The sequence below is a fragment of the Meles meles genome, chromosome 7 (genome assembly GCF_922984935.1).
Source record: "Meles meles chromosome 7, mMelMel3.1 paternal haplotype, whole genome shotgun sequence".
NCBI classification, from domain to species: Eukaryota; Metazoa; Chordata; class Mammalia; order Carnivora; family Mustelidae; genus Meles; species Meles meles.
Genome location: NC_060072.1, coordinates 87,403,169 through 87,418,777, shown reverse-complemented (window position 1 = coordinate 87,418,777; position 15,609 = coordinate 87,403,169). Strand labels below are relative to the sequence as shown.

The 15,609-nt window shown below is 54.8% G+C and overlaps 1 protein-coding gene across 14 annotated transcripts in view; it reads left to right on the top strand.

The window, feature by feature from the left end:
• Positions 1-8,244, top strand: part of NCKAP5L (NCK associated protein 5 like) — a 29,743-nt gene extending 21,499 nt beyond the window's left edge. For all 14 annotated transcript variants that reach the window (XM_046011668.1, XM_046011664.1, XM_046011658.1 and 11 more), the window contains 7 exons: positions 1,609-1,722; positions 2,767-5,387; positions 6,256-6,418; positions 6,623-6,704; positions 7,064-7,372; positions 7,451-7,593; positions 7,891-8,244. In XM_046011668.1, coding sequence (XP_045867624.1) covers positions 1,609-1,722; positions 2,767-5,387; positions 6,256-6,418; positions 6,623-6,704; positions 7,064-7,372; positions 7,451-7,593; positions 7,891-8,103 — 3,645 coding nt within the window. In that variant the 3' untranslated portion in view covers positions 8,104-8,244. The remainder of the gene's footprint in view (positions 1-1,608; positions 1,723-2,766; positions 5,388-6,255; positions 6,419-6,622; positions 6,705-7,063; positions 7,373-7,450; positions 7,594-7,890) is intronic.
• Positions 8,245-15,609: the final 7,365 nt, after the last annotated feature.

Here is a 15,609-nt window from a genome sequence, read left to right as displayed (position 1 = left end):
AATCTGGGGCCTTTGAGGGTTTGGGGCAATAATAACTCTGTCTTCCCCAGCAGTAACATGACATAATAAAAAGAGCATGAACCTTGGCCTCAGATAGGCTTGGATGGGGTCCCTAACTGAGCTAATTCTTAGCTGTGTGACCCTGGGCAAATTATTTAACCTTATGAACCCCAGTTTTTTTCTCATAAGTGAAGATTAATATCCCTATGTTGCCGGGTGTCGTGAGGATGAAATGAAGTACTATATCGTGTTTGGCCCTTAGTCGTGGTCAATAACTAGCAGCTGCTTATCATTATTAATGTTACTCTCGGGCTGTGCTTTGTTATGATGAAAGCTCCATTGAGCAAATGCTAATTAAGCTCTTACAGTGAGCAGTGCCTTTGCCAACAATGGAATTGGACATGGAATTGGACGGGGCTGTGGTCTGTGCCGAGCACAGAAACCCTCGGCGCTGTACTGCTCCAAGCTAAAGCAGGTCCCCAGATAGCCATTGTACGAGGCTGTAACATCGGGGAGCTCAGGGGTGAGAGGCCAGCAGAGTGGCCTTAAGGAGGTGACACTGGACCTGGGCCTTGCTGCACAGGTGATTTGAAAAGTCGAGTTGGGGGTGGGGAGAAGGGAGGCCCTCTGGGAGGAACCACGGGGAAACTGAGGCAGAAGCAAGCTGTTCGGCTGGGCTGGAATGAAGGCTGTGCGAAAGGGGCAGTGAGTGAGAACCAGAAATGGAGGGAAGGACCAGCAGGCTGGGCCCAGAAAGCTGGCGGAGGGGTCCAGACCGTCTCCTTTAGGCAGTGGACAGGGGTAGGAGACTTGGAGCACAAAGATGCTTTAGATGAAAAAGGAAAAATTACTTCTGCTTTGTGAATAAGGGGTTGGTAAAGCCACCAAACCAGGTCAGGGAGACAAATAGCCGAGGTCAGGGAGACAAATAGCCGAGCAGCTTCCAGGCCATAAGAGTGAGGATCTGAGCTGTAGCCGCCCCCACCCCCACCCCTACCCCACCAGATGAGGGAGAAAGGCCACGGAGGCAGGAGTTTAAAGCTAACTCCTTTCTAGTCAAGATCCTTGGAGATGCAAATGCCATTCTCAGGGACGGAGAGAGAAGTGACCGGGTGATTAGTGGTACCTTCGTCATCCTCGGGGGCCAGTTGGGGGAGGACAGAAATGAAAATCCCTGCCACCTCTGTTCTCCGACCCAGTAACAAATGCCTTTCCCTTAGTCTCAGCCATCCCAGGGAGGCTCGGGTTGCAGGCAGTCAGTACAGGAAGGGGCCCCGCAGAGAAGCAGAGTGCCCTTGGAGTCTCCGGGGGCACCCAAATTAGGCCAGCCACTGCCCTCTGCCCCAGGGACGTTGTTCTTTCTCCAGAGCCCCAAACCAGCCCCATCTTCCTGCCACCTGGGGCCACATGGCTTCCTTCCACCTGTGCATGGTCTCCCAGGGCTCCTCTGTCCAAGTGGTGGGGACAGTGGCAAAAGCCACACTGGAGGCCAAGAGACATGCCCTGAAGGAGCAGACTTGGAAGAACACGAGGGGAAGGCCGAACTTCAGGAGGGGGCAGGGACCCTGGACAGAGCACCCCTGGGCTGACTCTGCCTCTTACCTGCAGATCCCGCTAACACCGCTCCAGCCGCCATCAGAGCCCCCGGCCTCCCCATCCCTGAGCTCTGCCGAGGGACCGACCACCTCGCTGCCTCTGGGGCACTGTGCGGGGCAGAGAGAGGTAGGAGGGCTGGGCACAGTGGTCTGTGGTTTCGCTGGCAACGGACTCCTCAGTCGCTACTGCGTTGCTTTTTCCTAAGGAGTCCCAGGGAAAGGCCACTTCCTGGGGCCCAGATGCCCGTCTGGGTGTGAGCCCTCAGCGGTCAGCCTTAGACCGAGAAAAACAGGACCCGACTGGTGATCGCTAGCCTTGCAAGCAAAGTTAGTTAGTGGTAGACTCGTGTGGTTCACCTTTCCTGAGCTTTCACTTGGTGCTGCACACCTGGGTCTGTCTCACTTACATATTTTTTAGTAATTTTTGGCCTATATTTACAATTGTCTCTATTCAAGTCTAGAACTATTATTCATTTATTCTTTTGCTTCTCTGATTTGCTTTATTTTATGAAGTTAAGCATAATCACCACCCCATTTTATAGGCGATGCCATGAAGCTCGAGTTAAAAAATTTGCTGAGTCCATACAACTAGTTGAGTAGTAGACCTGGAACTTGAACTTGCATAGTCTGGCTCAAGGGCACAGGTAGTTAACCACTTTGCCAGATGAGCTGGGCCCAAGAAGGAGCTGGGCAGAAACAGGGAGAGGCTTGCCATGGAGTTTCCCCAGTTCCCGCCTCCCGCGGGAGCAGGTCTGTAGCACAGCTGTCTGACCTGAGAAGGCCTGGGTTTGCCGGAAGGGACTGACTTAGCACTTGGCCCCATTGCCTCCCCTTCTTGAGTCTCTGTGTTCTTTCTGGAGCGTGGAAAACAGACAGGCCTCCCTCCCCTGGGGCAAACATAGATATCCAGGTTGTAGGTGGTGTCAGCCCTGCTAACCCAAATAGCAGTGTGGGAAGTCGGCACCCTGCCCCAGGTACACCAGGAGGAAGAGGTGGGGTAACCAGGGCCCAGTGACTTGAGGAAGCTGAGCTGTCCTATCAGAGAAGCTGTTCATTCCTTGTGGGGACTCCGACAAAACCAGACCCGCTATGTTCCTGACACAGTCAGTTTGATCCAGCTCAGGTTCTGGGCCTGCACATGGGCTCCTGCTCACGTCCTTTCTCCCCAAAGGTGTGTTGGGAGCAGCAGTTGCGGCCAGGAGGCCCAGGACCCCCGGCCGCCCCACCGCTGGCCCTGGATGCCCTGTCCCCCTTTCTTCGAAAGAAGGCGCAGATCCTGGAGGTGCTGAGAGCCCTGGAAGAGACTGACCCCTTGCTGCTGTGCTCGCCTGCCACCCCGTGGCGGCCTCCCAGCGAGGGTCCCGGCTCCCCAGAGCCCATCAACGGCGAGCTGTGTGGCCCACCCCAACCTGAACCCTCCTCCTGGGCCCCCTACCTGCTCCTAGGCCCTGGTAGCCTGGGAGGCCTGCTACACTGGGAGCGCCTCTTGGGGGGCCCAGGGGAGGAAGAGGGTGCTGGGCGGCTCTGGGGCCCTGGCAGGGGCCCCTCCCAGGCCCCAGGCACTGGCTCTGGGCCCCCCTGTGCCCCAGGCAGCAGCTCCTCCTCCTCCTCTGATGAGGCGGGTGAACCCAACGAGGCGCCCAGCCCAGACACCCTACTTGGGGCCCTGGCCCGCAAACAGTTGAACCTGGGCCAGCTCCTTGAGGACACAGAGTCTTACCTGCAGGCCTTCTTGGCCGGGGCTGCAGGCCCACCCAGTGGGGACCTGCCAGGTCCCGGGCAGCCATCTTCTCCAGACCAGGGGCCCCCACAGCTGTCCAAGTCCAAAGGCCTCCCCAAGTCAGCTTGGGGTGGGGTTACTCCAGAGGCCCAGAGGCCAGGCTTTGGTGCTACCTCAGAGGGCCAGGGGCCCCTCCCCTTCCTCAGCATGTTCATGGGTGCGGGTGATGCCCCCCTGGGCTCACGCTCTGGCCACCCCTACTCCTCATCTCAGGTGAAAAGCAAGCTCCAAATTGGCCCCTCTTCTCCTGGGGAAGCCCAGGGGCCACTTCTGCCCTCTCCAGCCAGAGGTCTCAAGTTTCTAAAGCTGCCTCCAGCTTCGGAGAAGGTCCCCAGCCCAGGAGGCCCCCAGCTCAGCCCCCAGCTTCCCCGGAACTCCCGAATTCCCTGTCGAAACAGTGGCTCCGACGGCAGCCCCTCCCCACTGCTGGCCCGCAGGGGTCTGGGTGGAGGAGAGCTATCCCCGGAGGGAGCACAGGGCCTGCCCACCAGCCCTTCCCCCTGCTCTGCAGCTCTGGACTCCGCACAGCTCAGACCACCCCCACCAGCCTTGTCTACCACGCTGTCCCCGGGACCCGTGGTTTCTCCCTGCTATGAGAACATCCTGGACCTTTCCCGGAGCACCTTTAGGGGGCCTTCCCCAGAGCCACCTCCATCCCCACTGCAGGCACCCACCTACCCACCATTAGCTCTGGAGGTGCCACGGGCCCCTGAGGGCCTCAGAAGTCCTGGAGCTCCTTCCAGCCCTTGCCTCCCAGAACCCTGCTCCTATGGGAGTGCCCAGGAGAAGAGTCTGGACAAAGCTGGCTCGGAGTCTCCCCATCCTGGTCGCCGCACCCCCAGCAGCTCATCCAAGAAACCCAACCAGGGGGCCGGGCGGCGACCTGGGGATCCTGGCTACACCCCTCTGCGGGACAGACTGGCGGCCCTGGGGAAACTGAAGACTGGCCCTGAGGGGCCAGAGAAAAACGGGGTGCCAGCCAAGCCTGGCACCGAGAAGGCCCGGGGAGCAGGGAGGTCAGGGGAGAGCCCTGGAGATGTGGCGCCTCCCACCCCCAGGCCTCCCGAGGGGCCAGAAGCCAAGGGGGCCCTGCGGGGGGCAGTGGCCTTGGGCACGAGCAGCCTGAAGCAGCAAGAACCTGGGCTCCTGGGAGACCCCGGGGCCCGCATCTACTCCTCCCACTCCATGGGGGCCCGGGTGGACCTGGAGCCTGTCTCACCGCGGAGCTGCCTCACCAAAGTGGAGCTGGCCAAGAGCCGGCTGGCAGGGGCCCTGTGCCCCCAGGGACCCCGCACCCCTGCCAAAGCGCCAACCTCAGCCCCCAGCCTTGGCAAGCCCAGTAAGAGCCCCCATGGCAGCCCAACGAAGCTGCCTTCCAAGTCACCCACCAAGGTGGTACCGCGCCCTGTGGCCCCACCGACCACCAAGGAGCCCCCGAAGCCTGACAAGGGGAAGGGCCCTCCTTGGGCTGAATGTGGAGGCGCTCCGGCCCAGCCTACAGCCCCCACCCCCAGCCCCGCGGACCCCAGCCAAGGCCCCGAGGGCCGGGCCCCACACTCGGCCATCGAGGAGAAGGTGATGAAGGGCATCGAGGAGAACGTGCTGCGGCTGCAGGGCCAGGAGCGGGCGCCGGGCACTGAGGCCAAACACCGCAACGCCAGCAGCATCGCCAGCTGGTTCGGCCTGAAGAAGAGCAAGCTGCCGGCTCTGAACCGCCGCACGGAGACCACCAAGAGCAAGGAAGGGGCCGGCGGAGGCTCCCCGCTCCGGAAGGAGGGCAAGATGGAAGCCCGGAAGCTGGAGGCCGAGAGCCTCAACATCTCCAAGCTGATGGCTAAGGCAGAAGACCTGCGCCGGGCCCTGGAGGAGGAGAAGGCCTACCTGAGCAGCAGGGCCCGGCCACGGCCCGGAGGCCCAGCCCTGGGACCGAGTACCGGGCTGGGGCAGGTGCAGGGCCAGCTGGCTGGCATGTACCAGGGCGCAGACACCTTCATGCAGCAGCTCCTCAACAGGTGAGGGTGGCTAGGGACCAGGCTGCGGGTGCGAGTGGCTGGGGGCCGCTCTTTCCTCCCTGGGCCCGTCTGGGGCTGGGACTGCTTTTCCTGAGAGCAGAAAGGGTAGGGGGTCAAGTACAATGCCACCAGAGCAGCTGGGGGTTAACAGGCCGGCCCAGAGGAGAGACTGGGTCTTGGAACTGAAGCCTGGGGTTTGTGCCCCAGGTCCGCTCCTCTCTGACTGTGTGGTGTTGCACGTGCTGAGACCCGTCTTCTCATTTAAGGGGAGCTGACCGTCCACGGTTTTCTAAATCGTCTCTGGCGTCAGCCAAGGCACCGGAAGTGCTGCCTGCACAAGAAGTTAGGGGACTGCTGGTTCCCAACCGGGGGCTGATAGCTCACTCTGGGATTTTCTGCCCTGTAGCACAAGGGGGCTCCCCTTCCCATCTTGCCCATTCAGATTCGGTGGCAGGAGCAGGGTCGCAGAGAAGGGCCCATCTGTGTGGTCTCAGGGTTGCTTCGTCCGAGCCAGATGAGGCAGAATGTCAGTGGGGTTGGGCACCAGGTGGGGTATGTCGTTTATGGACAGGAGGTGACCATCTACTAGCAAATGGTATCACGAGATCTCTGGGTCTGACGTTGTATGGCTTCAGGGAACTTGTCCCATCTCCCCTGCCCCTGCTGTTTCTCTGAGGTTTTCCCTAGAGTCTCTGCCTGTCCCCAGCATCAGGAGGGGTTGCTGGCAGCAGCCACCAGTGCTACGTCCCGTATCCCCGGGGGCAGGGGGCAGTGGGGATTTCACAAGACCCACCCCCACGGGCGGGAGTGAGGTTGGAGTGGATGCACCCAGGCCTCCCTTCACCTTCGTCTACACTGCTGCCCGTAGGGTGGATGGCAAGGAGCTGCCGCCCAAGAACTGGCGGGAGCCCAAACCCGAGTATGGCGATTTCCAGCCGGTGTCCTCTGACCCCAAGAACCCCTGGCCAGCCTGTGGGCCTCGAAATGGCCTGGTGGGGCCTCTTCAGGGCTGTGGAAAACCTCCTGGAAAGGTAGGCTCTTGACGGCTAGGTATTGGGCCTGGTTCGATGTCCCGCCCCTTGGAGGGTCCACTTCCCTGGGGCGTGGAAGCTGGTGGGTGTGCTCTTGGTCTCTGGGGGCTGGTGGGCTCCAGGGGTCCTAATGACTGAGCTTGGGTAGGGGCCTGGGAGAGGACAGAAGGAAGGGGTCCTGAGGTCTCCCGTACCCCCACGCAGCCAAACAGCGAGTCAGGAAGGCGGGAAGAGATGCCCTCAGAGGACAACCTGGCTGATCCAGTGCCCACCTCACACTTCACAGGTCAGCAGGGTCAGGGGCCAAGGATGGGACCCGTCCCTCACCCCCTGCCCACTTTGTTCCTTTCCTGTCACTGCAGCAGGTGCCAGGCCCTGAGCACCATCTTGGGGCCAAGCACCAGGTGGGCATTGGGGCTGCACAGAATTAAATCCCTCCCTGCCCTCAGGTCCCCGGCCAGCCCCCCACACGTATCCCTGGAAGTCTAGGGGAGTGGAGGGGGAGGACTGGCAGGGCTGACAGCTGGTTGGGCCGGGAGGGGCCATGACCAGTTGGGCGCCTGGGCTGAGGCAGGAAGCCAGAAGAAGGCGGCGGAGGGGCTGAGACCATGGCCTCACATCCCCAACTTCCCCTCCCCTTCCCAGCCTGTGGCTCCTTGACTCGAACCCTGGACAGTGGCATTGGGACCTTTCCACCCCCAGACCATGGCAGCAATGGGACCCCCAGCAAGAATCTTCCCAAGACAAAGCCACCGCGGCTGGACCCCCCACCCGGAGTGCCCCCGGCTCGGCCCCCACCCCTTACCAAAGTCCCCCGCCGTGCCCACACGCTGGAGCGTGAGGTGCCGGGCATAGAGGAGCTGCTGGTGAGCGGGCGGCACCCTAGCATGCCGGCCTTCCCCGCGCTGCTCACCGCCACTCCGGGCCACCGGGGCCATCAGCCCTGTCCTGACGGTGAGTGTCTGCGCGGGAGGGTGTGTCATCCCTGGAGCTCTACCCACCACCATCCACCTTCCCTTTGTCCCCTTGCAGATCCCTGTGAAGACCCAGGTCCTCCCCCTCCCGTCCAGCTGGCTAAGAACTGGACCTTCCCCAACGCAAGGGCAGCCAACAGCTCCACTGACCCTTTTCTTTGCCCATCCCGACAATTGGAGGGGCTGCCCAGGACCCCCATGGTGAGCATGAGCAGAGGGGAAAGGGGACAGGCCCAGAGGGCAGGGGGGATGACATGGGGAGCCCAGTTCCTGTCTTAGAAGAGGTTGAAGGGCGAGCTCCCTTGGATGCCCCTCTGGGCAGCCCAGCTACCCGCCCCTTCTCACACTGCTCTTCCCCCACACTGCTTCTCTCCCCCCAGAACGTTGGCAGGACCACACTCAGTTGTGCCTCTAGTCACCTTGGTTGGCCCCATGGGCAGCACCCCATCAGGTGGGAGGAGCCCAGCACCTCCTCCTGAGCTTCCCTTCCTTTCCCAGGCCCTGCCCGTGGACCGAAAGCGGAGCCTGGAGCCCAGCCGCCCAGCCCCTCAACCCCAGGGCCCGGCATTCGGAGGTAGCCGCACGCCCAGCACGTCGGACATGGGCGAGGAAGGGAGAGTGGCCAGTGGGGGTCCCCCAGGTCTGGAGACCTCAGAGTCTCTCAGCGACTCCCTCTACGATTCGCTCTCCTCCTGTGGGAGTCAGGGCTGAGGGGCCACGCCGCACGACGGCCCCTCTCTGGAGTTGGAAACCACTGACTGGACCAGCTCTCCTCGTGCCCCATCCCTCGGGGCTGGTGGGGCCCCTCCCTGCAGGGACCAAGGAGGCAGATGGATCAGAAGGTGAAGGGGGTCCCTGACACACCCCACTGCCCACCGCTGCTGTGGAGGAGATGACCGCTCTCAGCTCAGGGAGAGACCCCACCCTTGGTCCCTTCTCTCACCTGGAGTAAGGCTCTTCCTCCGAGGGACTGGGGGTTCAAGGTCGCTGTGTCCTGGCCCCCTCTCCCCCTTTCGGGCTGAGCCATCCTGTGGTGCTGGGCTTCCGGCCCGCCAGCTGTGCCATCTCTGCCCAACCCGGCCGCTCCCTGCCCTGGAGCCCCGTGGGAATATCCCAGAGGCCCCAGGCCGGTGGAGTCTAGGGGCAAAGGGTCAAGTTGCCTTCTCTCTCTGTCTGCCCTGGTCCTCCCTGCTGTCTGGATGGTGCTGCCCTCCCTGCCCCATGTCTCTGGGGTCCATTTGTCTGTCTTTTTGTTGTTGTTTTATATTGAAGCACCTGGCCCAGTCCCCAGCCCCCATCCCTGCGCTGCGGTTAATTTATCTGTCGTTAAGAACTCGGCTGCTCTGCTTCCAGCCTCTGCTGCTGCCCTCTTCCTAATAAAATGTGGAGGCCCCTCCCTGCCCCGGACTCCGCTTTTTCTCTGGGAGGACTCCGGGTCGGACAGAGGGGTGGAGGCTGCGTGGGCACCAGGCTGCGGGACCCCTGGGACCTAGACTTTGCCTCGGGTGCCCTTGTCACCTTAGAAGGTCACTAAGCATCAGGGAAGTGGGACCTGCTTAGGCCTGGACTGATTCCTGGGGTCCGGGGGATTCGTTCCTCCTGGGGTAGGGCGGAAGGCTGGGCTGTCTGTGGGGAGGGTGGCCGTGGGTGTGCACACCAACTCCTGTACATGCTGGGGGGATGGGATGTACAAAGTGAGCTTTGGGGGCTGCTGTGTAGACAGACTTAAGTGTCTGTAGCCTCCTGTTGCCAGAAAGCAAAGCACAGCTGGGTCTCAAACTTACCACCTCCTTTATTTTTTTCTTTTATTTATTTGAGAGACAGCATGAGCCAGGGAGGGACAGAGGCAGAGGGAGAAGCAGACTCCCCGCTGAGCAGAGAGCCCCGAGACAGTGGGGCTCCATCTGAGGACGCCAGGATCATGACCTGAGCCAAAGGCAAATGCTTAATCGACTGAGCCGCCCAGGGACTCCTCTATCTCAGATTCAACCAGGACTTCCCCTGGCTCTTGAAGTTCTCACTTCAGGAAGGGGAGGCCAAGAATGAGGCTTTGTGGAAGGGTCTAGGCTTTTAGGAGTAATTTCGTACTCTCCACATGGCATGAAGAGGTCACGGGGTGGGGGTGGCTCCCTAGCGCTTGGATTTCCTGTTGGGCATGGAGCTGGGCACCATCTAAAGCTGAACCAGACCGTCACACATCGGCCAGCCAAGTTGGGCATAACAGGGCCTCCTTCCTGCCCAGGTTGCTGGGTGTGGGTGTGGGGTGACTTGTGGAGTGCCCACCAGACCAAGCCTGCACTTAACCTCTCCCTGTGACATAGGGTCTGAAGGCCCCGTGGGCGGCATGCATTTGGTACCCCTGGCCTTGTGGGGATTCCGGGCGGTTCATCATGGAGGAGGGCGCCCTCTGGTGACCACATGGTCTGTGATGGCAGCACAGGCTTGCAGAGCTGAGGTCAGGGTGCCTGGCGGCCAGTAGGCCTGGGCCCATTCACACATTGGTGATACCACTGGCTGCTGCTCTGTGCCCTGGCCAGCCCAAGGCAGGTTGGGATGGGGAGGGTGTCAGGGTCTCCCTCTCTACTAACTCCTTCTAGTGGCGTCTCCAGCCACAGAATGCTCCAGAGAGTGGTAGAAGAAACTCTCCCGTTAAAATAAACACCAACCATGCCACCAGCCTCCTGATCCCCAATACCCACCAGAGCCTTATTTCAGAGACGAAGGCGTCAAGGCTCAGAAGTGGTTTTCTAAGCCTGAGAAGTGATGGAGCCTAATGAGGGGGATTTCTTTCCGGGTGTGTAGCCTGCCTTTTTTTCCAGCAGGACTTTAATTTTCTCCTCCTTTTTTGGCCTGTGGATCACTCCTGATGGACAGGGCTTGACAGCACTAGACAGGGAACACAAGAGTCTTAGCCATTAAGTCTGGTTTTGTGGGGGAAAGTGGCATCCTTTCTCTGGGCCTTGGTTTTCCTCATCGATAGAAGGAAGATGAGGAGGTTGGGCCAGACCATCTTTGCCTCTAGCTCTGTATTTCCTCCTATGCCTCCTTTAAGCTGGCCTCTCTCCCTCCCATTTCCCTTGGTCGATATCCTGGAAAAAAATGAACAAGACTTAGAGAAGGGTCAGGTCGGACGTCTTGGTTTTTCTCTAACTGTCCCAATCCCATTTTCTCACTTCTGTCCTCTACCAGCAGCTCCTATCCCAATGTCCCTTCCACTTTCCCAGGCCTGCGTCTGATATTGCCAAGAGGCTGATCTGCCTCTTACCACAAGGGCTATACAAAGGCTACATCCTTCTAACTTCTTACTTCTGGGTTCTTCAAGCGCCTTTCTCTGCTTGAACCTGATGTATTACCTCATTTCCTTGTCAGCCCAGAATTGTTTGCCTGGCGGATATTTACTCTCTGTCCTTTCCGGGAAAGAGTTTGGCGTGGTGGGTTTGACTCCGGACTCCGCCTCTGGCAAGTTGAGACCAAATGGCCCATCTATATTTCTGTCCCCAGGGTCTGGCGCGTCTGCTCTCAGGCTCTGTTCCGCAGGGTTGCAAACGCAAGGTGACAATGTGGGCCAACCAACGTCAGCCCTGCCCCACCGACAGTTCCAGTGTGGGCTGCTCTCATTCCTAAATCCCTCCCTGTCCAGCCCACGGAACCGTGTGTGCCCTCCATCTGAAGCAGTCCTGTGGACTGCTTCACACAAGCGAGTTAAAGACACTCCTGGGAAACCAGTTTCTCCTTGTACTTTGAGGAAGGGTTTGACTAAACGACTACTTGGTCTTCACTATGACATGATACTGCCTATCTCGGTTGGCAACATCTGCTGGCAGGATTCAGGTGACCTCCCTGTTTTCTCCACGAACAATGGGTGTGATGTTTGTCTTACCGTTGTGTGTGACCCCTTCTGCCGAATTTTCCAGAGGAAGCCAAAACTGCCAGGGGCCCCTCCTCCCCCTTCAAATGGCATCAAGGCATCAGCAAAAGACTGAAAAGGTTTCAGGTTTCACATCACTGGGCACCCTGCCTTTTACAGGAAATGTCCTAAAATGTTAACAGGTTTTCTCTGGGTTGCCAAGAGCTTTTATTGCTAAATTTTCTACAAACAGTATGGTTTGTTTTCTTTATCAAAAAAGGTTTTAAAAAAGAAACAGTCATGCTCGGCAGCAAACTCTAGATATACACACCCATTCTTTAATCCTGTGTGAGTTAATTCAAACATGTAATTTTTTTTAAAAAAAAAAACTTGTGAATGTCAAGTAAATACAGGTGAGCATTTCTATGATCTTGGGATGAGGATGAACTTTTAAAGATCTTTTTGGTAATTATTAAAGACATACACATTATAAAAGTGCATGTTTCTTTTAAAAACTTTTTTTTAAAGTGCATTTGTTTCTTTTTTTAAAAAAGTAATTGAAATTGAATAGAATGTTGTAGAAGGAAGAAGCATCTCTTTCATACTCCAACTCCCAACCTCGCTCCCCAGATATAACCCAAGTTGATGGGTAACCTTTTCAAATCATGTTTTATTTTTTAAAATTAATTAATTAATTTTTTAAAAGATTTTATTTATTTATTTGACAGAGACATAGCGAGAGAAGGAACATAAGCAGGGGGAGTGGTAGAGGGAGAAGCAGGTTCTCCGTTGAGCAAGGACCCAATGCGGGGCTCAATCCCAGGACCCTGGGATCATGACCTGAGCCAAAGGCAGACACTTAACGAGTAAGCCACCCAGGTGCCCCTCAGATCATGTTTAAATGCACGAGTGTACATACACACACACACAGAACATGTTCATGTTGACCTTTTATTAAACAATGAAATTATTCTATAGTTACTAATCTGCTTCTTTTAGCATTTAATAATATATCTTGGGGATTTTTCCAAAGTCCGTGAACCCCCATAACCGTACATGGTCCGCTATCGTATGGCTGTGCCGTGTTCACTTGTGCTACCGTGGCAAGCAGGGCTGCAGTGAATATTGCATGTGTGTCTTTGGCTACTCGTGTATTTCCACAAGATGTTTTTACCAGTGGAATTGCGAGGTCAGAGGGGCTGGGTGGCTCAGTCGGTTAAGCGTCTGCCTTTGGCTCTGGTTATGATCCTAGCATCCCAGGATCAGCCTGGCATCAGGCTCCCTGCTTGGCAGGGTGTCTGCTTCTCCCTCTGCCCCTCCCCTGCTCATGCTCTCTCTCTCTCTCAAATAAATAAACAAAATCTTTAAAAAAAAAAAGGAATTGCTAGCTCATAGCATATGCTTAACTTAAATTTTTTGCAGATATTAACAAATTGCATTTCCCTAACAATGTACAAGTGAGACTATCTTCTACATCATTCAGTATTATTAAACTTTTTATTCTCAACTAATGTGGTCAGAGTAAGTTACCATGTAGAGTCTTGTGGCCTAATGTTAGGGACTTTGACTTATACTCAGAGTGAAATGGGAAGTCGTTAGAGAGGGATAAAGAATGAACTAGAGAGGGCAAGTATGGCAGCAGACCAGGAAGGGGGCCCCTTGGGTAACTCTGATGACAGATGGTGGCGACCTATTCCAGGGTGGGGACCCTGTAGACACTAAAATTCGCTAATGTAATTGATGTGAAGAAAGGAGAAGAACCAAGGGTAACTCCAAGGATTTTAGACCGATTGGTAGGAAGAAGTTGCCATTAACCGTTAAGGGGAAGAGTAAATAGAGCAGACTTGGGGGAGGGAAGATCAGGAGTTAAGTGTTGGCCACGTTACATTTGAGATGTCTATTGGACACCATCCAATGGAAAATGTAGAGTAAGCATTTGGTTATAGAAGTCCAGAGTTTAGAAAAGAAGCCAGGGCTAGAGATATAAATTAGTAAGTCATCAACATAGGGATGTTATTTAAAGCCAGGGGCTGGATGAGATCAACAAAGGAGTAAGAGGAGGAAAGGTCTGAGTCCTAAATCCTGGGATCCTTCATTTCTTCAGAGGTCAGAGGAAATGAGGAGAGATCACAGAGGAGACTGAAAAGACGGTACCAAGAGAATAATGGGGTCCTGGGATATAAAAAAAGAAAACGTTTCAAGAAAGATGAATCAGTAAGTTTTGCTGATGCATCTGTCAAGATGAGGACTGAGAATTGTTCCTTCAATTTAGTAATACAGAAGTCACTGGTGACCTTAGCAAGAGCCCTGGTGGAAATGAGAGCTGTCTGGAGTGGTTCAAGAAGAAAACTTGCAAGGATGGATGGGAGGGAGTATAGACGAGTCCTCTAAGAAGTCGTGGAGAGAGTGGGGAGAGGAGAGTGGGGTCAAGAAATGCAATATTTACTATTTTTTTAGTCTTATTTTTTTAAACTATTTCTTTTTTTTATAAGATTTTTTTTATTTATTTGACAGAGATCACAAGCAGGCAGAGAGAGGAAGGGAAGCAGACTCTCTGCTGATCAGAGATCCCGATGCGGGACTCGATTCCAGGACCCTGGGATCATGACCTGAGCCGAAGGCAGAGGCTTTAACCCACTGAGCCACCCAGGCACCCTTTTTTCAAACTATTTCAAACTTACATAAATGTTTCAAGGACAGCACAAAAACTTTCTTCTAACCCTCTTGAAAGCTGCCAACTTAATGATCCCTCTCCCATACTTGACTGTAGATTTCCTACAAACAAGGGCATTCTCTTCTAGAACCCCATACCATCGTCAAAATCAGGAATTAATTTATAATGACACCTCAGACCACATCCAATTTCACCAGTTGTCCAGAAAACATCATTTATAGCCAGTTCAAAAGTCACACATTGCTTTTAGACATTTCTTAATGTCCTTCAAACTGGAGCAATTTTTCAATCTATCCTTGACTTTTTTTTTTTTTTTTTTTAAGAAAAGGAGGTGGTGTGGGGCAGAGGGCAGAGGGAGAGAAGGAGAGAGAGAATCCAAAGCAGGCTCCACACACAGCAGGGAGCCCCACTTGGGGCTCAATCTCATGACCCTGAGATCATGGCCTGAGCAGAAATCAAGAGTCAGACACTTAAATGACTGAGCCACCCAGGTGCCCCCAAACTGTCCTTGACTTTTGAGACCTTGACATTTAAAAAAAATTTTTATTTATGTATTTATTTGAGAGAGAGAGAGAGAGAGCATGAACAAGGAGAGGGGCAGAGGGAGAAGCAAACTCCCTGCTGAGCAGAGCCCGATGTGGGGCTCAATCCCAGCACCCTGGGATCATGACCTGAGCCAAAGGCAGAGGCTTAATGGACTGAGCCACCCAGACACCCTGAGAACTTGACATTTTTTAACTTTGCAGGCCATAATTTCCATTTATCTCCTTATTAAGGATGTTCATTTTCATTAAGTTGGTGTATGCCAGATTTCTCCATTATACTTTAACTATTTTTCCCTGTATAATTAATAACATAATCAGAAAGTTCTTTGACACTGTAAATGTTTCATTTTCATCAAACTTTCTATTTATGCATTTGTTTATGTCAGTATGAACTCACGACTTCCTATGTTATTCAATGGTTTGTAATCCATTACTATCATTATTTACTTTGGTGTCAAATTGTCCATGATTTGGCCAGTAGGAGCCCCTTCAATGTGGCTTCCATCTCTTTGACAAACCCCCATCATTCTTTGAGGATATACTTTCTGGCATAACTTGCTCAAGATTCATCTTGGACTTTCCCCCAACCCAACCCTAGAATCTGCTATTTCTCCAAAGAGCCCTGGATCTTCTGATGGCGAGTGATATTTAGAAACCAAGATCTGGAAGCTGGGTATGCTTATTGCTACTGGGGATTTTTTCCTTAGGATTCCTAGGCCATAAGAGAGGATTTCTTTTTTTATGTTTCAAGATTTTATTTATTCATTTGAGAGAAAGAACACAAGCAAGAAGAGGGGCAGAGGCCGAGGGAGAAGCAGACTCCCCGCTGAGTGGACAGTCCAACACAGGACTCGTTCTCACAACCCTGAGATCCTGACCTGAGCCAAAGTCAGATACTTAACCGACTGAACTGCCCAGGATTTCTTAAAGATAGAAGAAATTGAGGTATTTTCTTGTACTTACAGGAAAGAAAAAAATAGAGAAAATTTGATGATTCCAGGAGAGAAGAAGGGAATTGTTGGGCCCTAGGACATGTGTGGCCCCAAATAGTTTCTACAGGTACAGGAGGGAGGAAGGCACGGAGGCAGCTGAGTTTATGAGTGTCTGCTTAGAGAAGGACACTTGTGATTGCTTTCATTTTCTCAAGGAAA